Consider the following 10,877-nt stretch of genomic DNA (forward strand, 5'->3'; position numbering starts at 1 on the left):
GTGCTTTATTTATGTTATGTATTTATTCATTCATTTGCTGACAGTTAAATGTCTGAGGTTTTTAACTGTACAGTCACAGTCATACATGAGGCTGCAATTGATGTTCATGTATGTGTGTATTTATGTGGTGTGTGTGTGTGTGTGTGTGTTTGTGTGTAGTGGGGTTCAATAAACAACTGTCACTATGATTGTTTTATTTCATTACATTCTGTTATCTGATGTGGAGAAACTGATTGATGATTTTGTAATTTTTTAATTTAAAAGTATATTGGTCACTTTCAGAAGCATTCTTGTTTTACAATTTATGTAATTTCTTCTCAGACTCCAAATGTCAAAGTTGTAAGTAATTTTTGCAAAAAAAAAAAAAAGAACTGACCATGTGTTGTTTGATATTTTTAGTTTCACTGTTTACTCAATTTTCTTTTATAGTCACATCCACAAAATGATGTCATGGTAGATATTGGACTAAAATTTCCATATGATTGTAATGTTTTATAGATAAGAAAACAGCTTATCACTTTAAAGGTGCAATTTCTTATTTACGGTGTGATTTCACTACTGCATCATCAATTGATAATTTTCACTGTGAAGAGTTCTACCTGCAATAACTAGTTGGCAACTTGTCTTTCTAAGAATTAGGAAACTATTATTGATGCATTTAGCCTGGGAATACAATACCTTATATATTAGTACATGTATTGAAGCATTGTGGTTTCGGTCTTTCATGATGTCATGGCAGGGATTTTCAGCTCTAAGAAAACAATCAAGGGGCTGTCCTTATAAGTATTATAAAATGTATAAACAACACACCTTTGTAACAAAAACTGTATGATTTGGTATTGTATAAGGTAAGGCAGTTATATCCAATTCCAAATACTATGTTTTTAAGACTTACTTTAAAACATGACTAATATACCTTAAACACCCATTATTCTGATTTTAGGAATATTGTGCATGTGTGTGAAGTCAGATGGAATATTTTACTGTGGTTATTTTTAACACAATCAGATGTCTCAGGAGTGTACAATCAATTATGTGGTTCTAAATGAGTAATGGGAATTGTCCATGATGCAAATGACTGGGTATGGGAGACATGTTTCAGTATATCTAACAGTAGAAAGTTGGCCATATTTTTTCACATTCTATCACAGTCAAACATCAGTGTTATACAAAGTAAGTGGATGTCTGTGGCAGTATGGGTAGGTTGTATCTGTCAGCAAATGATCATTGGCAGAGTGCCACATCCTGTGTCTGCCAGCAGCTGATCATTGGCAGAGTGCCACATCCTGTAGTTTTGCCATTTCTGACAATGCTTAGTTCTCTGGTTGAGTTGTTGTTTGTGACTCCTTCTGTTTGGAGTTTGCATGTACTCTGCATGTACATTCTCTCTCTCTTTGGTTTTTATCTATGTGCCTTGGCTTCTTCGACCAGACCCTTAGCTGTATAGTAATATATGCCTCTAGCAATTTGTGTTTTTATCACAGTCTATCAGACAGATACATAGAAAGCAACTATACCTTTTTGGAGAGGGTAAGAATCCAGATAGGGTTTGTATATCCTTGCATTTGTCTTTTCAGCTTATTGAGAAACTGCTTCTTTGTTAGATTTGAACATTAAGCCTTGAACATGACTTATTTTTGAAAAAGGTTAGGCTGGATTTCTTTACTTATTCGTGATTTTTGTCAAGACAATCAATAAATCAAAAGGCTGTAAAAACCTATAAAATGCACAACAGAGCATCTAGAACCCTATGCCTTCTAGGAATCCAGTGGCCTCTGGAACCCTGGCCTAATTCAATTAATTCCTTCAGACTTATTACACTATACTCTTGGCCAGTTGTGGAATGTTAAAAACATGGGGGGGGGGGGCTAAATATTAAGACAAAGTGGGAAAAGCAAGAAAGTAGCACTCTATCTAGATGTCATGGAGCCAGAATGAGGGAAAATCAAGGTAGAAGTAATGGGGAACTGCACGGGGACTAGTGAACAATGGGAGGAGCCCAGATAGTCCTTTGTCTAGGGCTCTATTTCACCTAAAGAGCTGGCCTTGCTGACTGCCACTGTTGTTTGATTACTGGTAATAGTCATTGACCTGTTGTATAATAGAGTCCCACCCCATTCCAGTTAGCCCCATCCATTTAGTTGCTTCTTGTAGACAGTCCCCCTTCATTTGAAGTTACCAGATGCTACTGCCTATTTTAGTGTAACTGCAGCACACCATGTAATACAGAACTTTTCACATATTTTATTTTGAAAATGAGTACCCTTGGATGTGTGTGTGTGCGTGTGAATTGACTCGTTAAAATAAAAAAAATGAACCACAAACTGAAAGCAAGCTCCCTCTGAGACTTTAAAAAATCAAGCAACTTCTAACTTGTTTAGAAATCGATATTTTTTACTGAAAATAAATTATAATAAACAGATGAGCCCGTTCGCTCTTCACATCTCATACATGTGTGCGTGCGTATTTGTGTGTGCATCGCCGTCTCATCTAGCAATAGCATTATGTGTAAAAACATAACCTAACATATGTTTCTCCAGCTGCGATACTGCACTATCACTGCCAGATTGTGTACGGGGGCTGGTACCTGTATCTCATCGTGCTGCCTCAGTCGCACAGTAATAAACCCCGGAGTCCTGCATGTTTACGCTGGAAATAGTTATTACTGACTGACTGGCATTGGTTACCACAGAAAACCTTCCTTTTGCAAAGTCCTCTGAATGAGAGAAATTGCTTTTAAATTTTAATAAAATGTACTTGAGCCCATCTTTGGGATTGTAACGGTACCAGTACAAACATGGGTTCGACTGGCTAGAAGTGTAGCCGCATTTAAGAGCAATTTCGTTTCCTTCCTCAAAAGATACTTTTGGTTCTTGGTAGGTAATAGAATTTGCAAGTAATTCGCCTGAAAAACAAAATGAAATGATTCAATCTCAAAATATTAATGAGGACTGATCCATGTTGTAATGTAATTGTAACTAACTTTAGTGAAGTGCAGAACTTACAAACCAAACTTAGTAAAAGAGAGAAAACAACAGTGGTTTTCTTCATCATGCCGTAATCTGGATAGTTGTATTTAATTTTAGAAAGTCGTCCTCCATAGATTGTAGGGTTGCCACTTGTCTTTAGCTTTGGGCACAAAAATTGCCCCACTTGGGCATCTGAAGAGGTGGCAACCCCAAGTATAGTCTGCACTCTAGTGCACCATGACGTTTAGTATCTTTGAATAATAGCAAGGCGTGATTACGTCGCGAATGTATTTGCATGTTACCTTATTTACTCCAGGTAGGTCATTTCCGTTCTCACATTTTGCAGACAAAAATGCGGTATTTATTTCTTCAAAAATACGCCCACAACCCAACAGATTTTTTTTTTTGACGTTTTTGCAGGGGAGGTCACCTCCCGGAGGTGGGTCCCTTGCACTGCAAATTAAATATACCAATGTTGAGATTGCATTATATTGAGAAAAATGAAAGTTACGTCCGCATCTGCGCCAAACGGCCGGTGGGGTATGCACGTATAGGATCACCCAAAAATGTACTAAGACATCAGATTTTCTCTCAGAGAAATATTCAGGAAAAAGAATCATTTAAGAGCAGAAAAGTGTGTCTGCTTCCACACTAGGTAGTAGGACGACTTTTGTCTTTCATATTGATTTACCGGGGCAATACTGTTAACATAGCTCTTATTTTCTAAATATGCTTTGCCCAGACCTCTCAACCAATCGGGGACAAATTTCAACAAAATTAGGGACACTTTTAAAATATTAGTGCTATTGACTTGAAACATTGACAGAATCAGAGCATATGAATTAATACACATTTTCTGAATTAAAAGAAGCCTATAGCTCTTAATTATTGTCATTATTCATTAAGTGTAATTCACCACTTTTCCTCCAAAAGTCACTAGTTTTAGGAGGGATTAAGAGAGACAGAGCTAAAATTTGAGTCAAAATCAGGGACGTCCCTGAAAATCAAGGACAGTTGAGAGGTATGCCATGTCACAAAGAGTTATGACCCAAACAAGCCGTTAATATCATAAATCACCTCTGCTTGTTTTAACATCAAGAGAACGATCTGAAACTGCTTTCAGTTACTTGTGGCTGGAGGAACATGGTTAAAACAAGACTGAATGCATTTTAATTGTGACTAAGATTTTATATTTTGACCCCCTGTGTAGCACAGTAGAGTCAGACTAATAAATGTTGATGTTATGTTGTCCCTATCTCGCCTTCGTTCTTCCTGTTTGGGTTCAGAGACGATCCTCGGCTACAACTCTGCAGTATACTATAGCTTTTACTGGCTCGAGGCTAGCCCCTATCCCAACATGCTTAGTTACCCAGATCTTGTTTGCCACTTGCAGCGTTGAGATTGCTCGTACTGGCTCAGGCTAAGTGTTTTTTCTTTTTGACTAAATTCTAACTTCTGGTGAAAGATAGTGTTAGTTTCTGGATATTATTGAGTGTTAGAGTGCTTTCTGATTAGATTAGCTCCCTTTCTAAACTTTTCCGCTGATGTTTTGTTGTTGTTGTGGCCGTTGTTTTTCTTTAGACCTTCCTTGTCCTTGTGAATCTATTTTAACTTAGAGGACTCTTCTCCTTTTTAGCACTTCTTCTTCTTCTTTCGGCTTTTGCCGGTTAGGGATCGCCACAGCGGATCACCTGTCCACTCATGATTGGCAGTGGAGTTTTACAGTGTCGAGTTGCCAGCCTGGCGCTCAACCATCCACTGAAGACACACACATACACACACACACACACACACACACACACACACACACTTTGGAGTGTCCAATCCACCTACAGCATGTCTTTGGGATGTCGGAGGAAACCCACGTGACCAGAGGGAGGATATGCAGACTCTGCACAGAAGGCACCCCAGCCGAGGGTCAAACTGGAACTCTTGCTGTGAGGCGACAATGCTAACCACTGCACCACCGTGGATGCCCAGCCCTGCATTTTAATTAAAGTGTTCTTTCTTCTCTTCTCGCTTTTCTTTACCTTTACAGGAGCAGCTGTTTAAGTTAGAGGCCCTCCTCAGTTGGGGGTGTTTGCCGTTTTACTTAGAGGCTCTCCCTCTTCCCTCCTTCTTTAAATTTGAAGTTACAGTTGTAGTTATAGTGATAGCACAGTTGTTACTGTCATTATTCTTGGTGTCTGTTATTTGATATTATGTCTAAGGATTCCATTAAGGAGACAAAACCTGTGGGTTTTAAAAAGTGTGACTCATGCTGCCAGAAGATGTACCTTACTGATGGGCACACAAGTTGTGTTTATTGCTTAGGGGCTGTAAACCTGCAGGCCTCGTGTTCCATATGTCTTTAGTTTTCAGGTTCTGTAGGAGAGGAAAAATAAGTTGATTTTGCGTGACTTATTGAAGAGCCCCTTCAATGCTTCTTCTGAGGGTACTCGGTCAGTCAAAAAACAGGACAAGTCCACTATGCCATCGTCCTCATTGGTTCCGGTTTCTGAGGCATCCAAAGCAAAGGAAAAAACTACTGGTTTGTCGGATCCAAGTGTTGGTTCTGACAAAGCTCTTTCTCCGGCAGCTCCATCAGTAGTCTCAGAGTCAGTCAGGACTCACAATAGAACCAGGTCTCCCTCTCTGGAACTGGAGCAGTCTGTTTCACAGTCTCTGCTTTTGCAGTCTGTGGTGAATAGTCATCGGTCTTCCACCCATTCCTCTTGATCATCCAGGAGTCTGTCGGATGATGATGTGGAGAGAGTGGTGAAGAGGCTTCTCAAGACACCGGCATTAGCAAAAATATTATCGAGCACAGCACATAAAGAAGGGGTGCCAACTGTTCAACCAATACCTGTATCGATTCCTGCACCAACTCCCTTGAGTTTGGAGCCAGAGTACAGGGAAGTCATTGTGGTGGAACCATCGGTTCTAATTACCTGCGGTCGCTCGGTTCTGACTACTGCTCCAATCTCCTTGTTTACTCAGTCTATCAAGGGATCTGGGAGCCAATGTTCTCACATCAGCTCCGAGGGGGTAAGTGGCATCGGACCCTTGTCCGACCCAACTGTCCCTCTCAGAGCTTCAGCACAGGTGAGATCAGCTCCTACATCGGCCTCGGAGCCATCGCCCTCGGTTTGGAGGAGATCTCCGGTCTCTTTGAAGCTGGGGACTCATTCAGGCTGGGAACACGGTGCCTTCAAGGTGATGAGGAGTGTACTGTCCTCTGAGACCGCTCCACCCTCAGCTCTATTGGCTCCTACCCCTTCGGTGCTGGTGTCTGCCTATAAACCTCATCTCCCCCCAAATATAGGGAACCCATGCTCCAGGACGCCCCATCGGGTGACCCCCACCTCTTCCAAAACCACCCCAGAGCACCCCTCAGAGGAGGTCCCTCAGAAGAAGAAATGCAAGAGGAAGCATTTGGACTCCCCTGAGTACCTCACTTCAGACACAGACTTGGAAGACTCAGAAGGGTCTCCACAGTCCCCCTCTCTTTTTCAGACATCCTGGAAATCCTTAGACAGAGGGGTAACTGGAAATTCCTTGTCTCTTCTGAGCACGATTCTGTGTACCTGGATGAATTTGGTTACTGACCCTCCACCTCGTGGGTGTCTCCACCTTTCAACCCACTGCTGGCTCTAGTGAGTTGGAAGGCGTGGAGCTCTCCAGAGACTATGGAACCAGTTCTGAGGTGGCCCAATAAATTTACTGCTCCAGATGATAAGCCTTTTCTATCAAAGGGTGTGCCTGTTGATGCTATAGTGGTGGTGGCAGCCACCAAGAAAAAACTAGCGGAGACTTCTTCTTCTTCTGTCCATCTGCTGAACAAAGAGTCCCGTACAATGGACAGGTATGAGAAGTGTATGTTTTCTTCAGCAGCCTTTACTCTCAGGTTGCTGAATTATTTGCCCCACTTTACATACCTTCAGAGGTAACTCCTAAAGGAGTTGGAAGATACCCTACAGGATCCTACAGCTGAAGGAGCTGTTAGCAAGGTGGCTTTGCAGCTTCCGACCTTGATTTCTGTAGTTAACTCCTCCATGCGGTTGATCTCTTACGCAGCAGATGGAGCGAGTTTGGCAGCAGACACAAGAGTTACCTTACATAGACACTCCTGGATATGCCTTTGTCTATTTTCAGAGCTCTTCAAGTCCTCCTTTACCAACACTCCCTTTGACGGCTCAATGCTGTTTGGGCCTCAGGTAAAAGAGACTCTTACCAGGTGTGAACAGGATGGTAAAACTCTCTCTGCCATGGGACCATGTTTTTCCCCTCCCTCCAGACCTTACGTCAAAGGTCAAAAGAGCGGTAAGATGTGGTTCCAGAAATCTCAGAGAGTTGCGCCTGACACACGTGGAGATTTTTCCCCCAGAGGCAGAGGGGGAAATAATAACTCGAGATGCCGATCTCGCGGCAGGGGGGGTCTGCAGAATCAGGCCGACAGAGATACTTCCTCTGGCAGCCCCTTCCAGCACTCCTGAAAGGAGGCCTGACTGTCCACCTCTGGAGGCAGTTGGGGCAGATTATCCTTTTACCCAAGAGCCTGGCAAACAATCACCGAAGATACATGGGTACTATCAATAATATCCAGGGGTTACAAAATTCCCTTCTCCAAACCACCCCTTACAAGGAAACAACAGTCAATCCCAGATGTTCCACACAGTCTTCGGGATCAAGAAAACCTAGAATTTCAAGGTTCTTTTTAGTCCCAAAAAAGACAGGGGAATGGAGGCCCATTTTGGATCTCAGCAAACTGAAAAAATCAGTCAAGAAAACAAAGTTCCGGATGTTAACACTGCAGTCCATTCTTCCCTGTTTGGGTTAGGCCAATTGGATGTGCTCTATTGATCTCCAAGATGCGTACTACCACATAAATATGGACAGGCAATCCAGGAGGTATCTACACTTCTGGCTGGGAGCCAGTCATTACCATTTCAGAGCTCTGCCCTTTGGTCTCACCACAGCCCCTAGGATGTTCACCAAATGCATGGCAGTAGTCATGGCTCACCTGAGGCATGTAGGATTCTGGGTGTTTCCATATCTAGATGACTGGCTCCTCACCGCCACCACCAAGCATCAACTGATCGAGGCCCGGGACTCCACTATTCACATGTGTACACAACTGAGCATTGCCATAAATTACGAAAAGTCTGCCTCGTTGCCTTGTAAGTATATTACATTTATAGGAGCAGATTTAGATACAAGGGCCATGATAGCAAAACTGCCTCACAAAAGAGTGCTAACCATTCTTCATCAAGTTTCAATCCTCATTGTAAACAAGAGAATCCAGGCAAGATTTGTCCTCAAGGCCTTGGGTTTGATGGCTGCAGCAATTACTCTGGTCCCTATGGCACGCTTCCACATGAGAATTCTGTAGTGGATCCTTTTTTCTCAGTGGTCATTCCAGGATTTGCCAATGTCACATCAGATATGGATCACAGTGTCTTGTAAGAAGGACTTAGAATAGTGGCTTCACTTCCCTCTGGTATCAATGGGCAGACCATTTCTAACCTCCAACTCATAGCCACAGTAACCACGGATGCTTCCCAGATAGGGTGGGGGGCATTATCTGGGACAGACTGTTCAAGGGACTTGGCAGGAACATGAGTACCACTTGCCCATCAATGTCCTAGAGATGAGAGCAGGGTTCTGGCATTGCAAGCACTTCAAGACTCTTTACCTACAGGGACTATAGCAATTCAGACAGACAATATGTTGATAGTATAGTACATCAACAAACAGGATGGAACCAGGTCTTATCCCTTGTGTCGAGAGGCTCTACGAGTCTGGCAATGGGTGATGTCTTCCCAATGTTTTCTGGTTGAAATGCACTTCCTGGGGAAATCTAATGTGATAGCGGACAAGCTCAGCAGGGCTATTCTGATGCCTCACGGGTGGTCCCTGAAACAGGAAGTGGCAGACTTGATTTTTCACAAATGGGGCCAGCCATGCTGCAATCTGTTTGCCACCCCCCTCAACAACAAATGCAGCAGATACTTTGCCCTAGTCCCACCACCAGGACAGTCACCAAGGGATAATTGGCCCCTGGGACTGCTTTATCCCTTTCCACCATTTCCCCTGATCCCCAACGCTCTTCAGAAAGCACAGTCTTTGGGTTGCAAGTTATTCATCATTGCCCCTTACTGACCTTATTAGATATGGTTCACATTCCTTTGGCCTCATCTGCAGGGGGAGCCTTGGATCTTGGTCCCAGCTTCAGATCTCCTGATGCATCAGTGGGGTATTCTCCACCCTTCCATTCAAACTCTCAAGCTGACAGCTTTGTTTCTCCACTTCCGGTCTTAGCCAGGCTTCCCGATGTTTCTCCGGCAGTTCAACACATTTTGATTTCCTCCCATAAGCTCACTACATGGAAACTTTATGCTAGTAAATGGAAGAGGTTCTCTTGTTGGGCAAGCAAAAATAAGATCGATCGCTTTACTGCACCCATTTCAAAGATTCTCGAATTTCTTGCTGAAACCTTTGAGCGAGGAGCAGTGACAACTACTATCCGGGTTCACCTGGCTGCCATTTCTACTTTCCATGTGGGAGAAATGGGCTCCAGCATCATGTCCCATAGGCTATGTAAAGCATTCCTAAGAGATACTATCCTCTTAAGACCTCCAGTAAGAGAACTTCTCCCCTCCGGGACTTAAATTTAGTTTTAGATGCTCTGATTCTTCCTCCCTTTGAGCCATCTGCTTCTTGTCCACTGAAATTTCTGACATGGAAGACTCTTTTCTTAACTGCCATTACCTCATCTAGAAGAGTGTCAGAATTACAGGCCTTATCTATTCATTCCCCGTACTTGATTTTCCACAAAGATAGAGTTTCTCTTAAAACCAACCCCTCTTTCTTACCCAAGGTGTGCTCTGAGTACAATTTGAATCAATCCGTAGAGCTTACTGTTTTCTTTCCCAGTCATAGCAACACGGCAGAATATAACCTCCATCAATTGGACGTTCATAGACAGTTATGCTTTTATTTACACAGGACCAAGGACTTCAGAAAATCTGACCAATTGATCATATCCTTTGCGGAGAATAAGAAAGGCTGTTCAGTCTCAAAAGTGACTTTATCTAAGTGGCTTTCGGACGCTATCATTTACATCTATGATTTGTGCAACAAAACACTTCCAGGAAAAATTAAAGCACACTCAACAAGGGCTTTTGCTACCTCTATTGCTTTTCAAGCCAGACTGCCTTTGGATTTGATCTGTGCGGCAGTTACTTGGGCTAATCCTCAAACCTTTATCACTCATTACAAAGTAGATGTGGCCTCCTAGGACAGGGCATCCTTTGGCTCCATGGTCCTGAAGAGATTTTTCCAGTAAGCCACCCAAGAAACAGGTGCTGGGGACATGGTCTCAAACAGCAAAAGTGAAGGCGAGATAGGGACAACATAACACAAAGAAGTTATGTACTCACCATAACGTTCCATGTTTGTTGTCTTTGATCTCGCCTTCCTTCTTGCACCCCACCCTCCTTCCCCCTTCCTGGAGGATAGAGAGGAATCCCTTTTGATTGGCTACACTGGCTGAGTTTCCCTTTACCATGCCATTTGGTTAGTCCTAGTCTCCCCTTCTTACTCTTGCTGATGGTTTATGCCTTTATATACAGGTGCTCTCTTATATGTAAAACAGAGTATATTTCCTGCCAGTATGATGTAGTGCTGGGTTATCAAAAATGAGATCTAGGTAACTACCACTAGGCATGTTGGGATAGGGGCTAGCCTCGAGCCAGTAAAAAACTCTTGAGCTATAGTATACAGCCGAGTCAGAGCCGAGGATCAGCTCCGAACCCAAACAGCAAGAAGGAAGGCAAGATCAAGGAAAACAAACATGGAACATTATGGTGAGTACATAACGTCTTTTTATATATGCACACACACACACACACACACACACACACACAC

The 10,877-nt window shown here is 42.9% G+C and overlaps 1 gene segment (V, D, J or C); it reads right to left on the reverse strand.

The window, feature by feature from the left end:
• Positions 1-2,594: 2,594 nt before the first annotated feature.
• LOC122790560 overlaps positions 2,595-10,877 on the reverse strand; it is a 32,527-nt gene continuing 24,244 nt past the window's right edge. Inside the window, 1 exon segment of the V gene segment in view lies at positions 2,595-2,905. Coding sequence covers positions 2,595-2,905 — 311 coding nt within the window.

Source organism: Protopterus annectens, chromosome 16.part0, assembly GCF_019279795.1.
Source record: "Protopterus annectens isolate FY-2018-M chromosome 16.part0, PAN1.0, whole genome shotgun sequence".
In the NCBI taxonomy this organism is placed as follows: Eukaryota; Metazoa; Chordata; order Ceratodontiformes; family Protopteridae; genus Protopterus; species Protopterus annectens.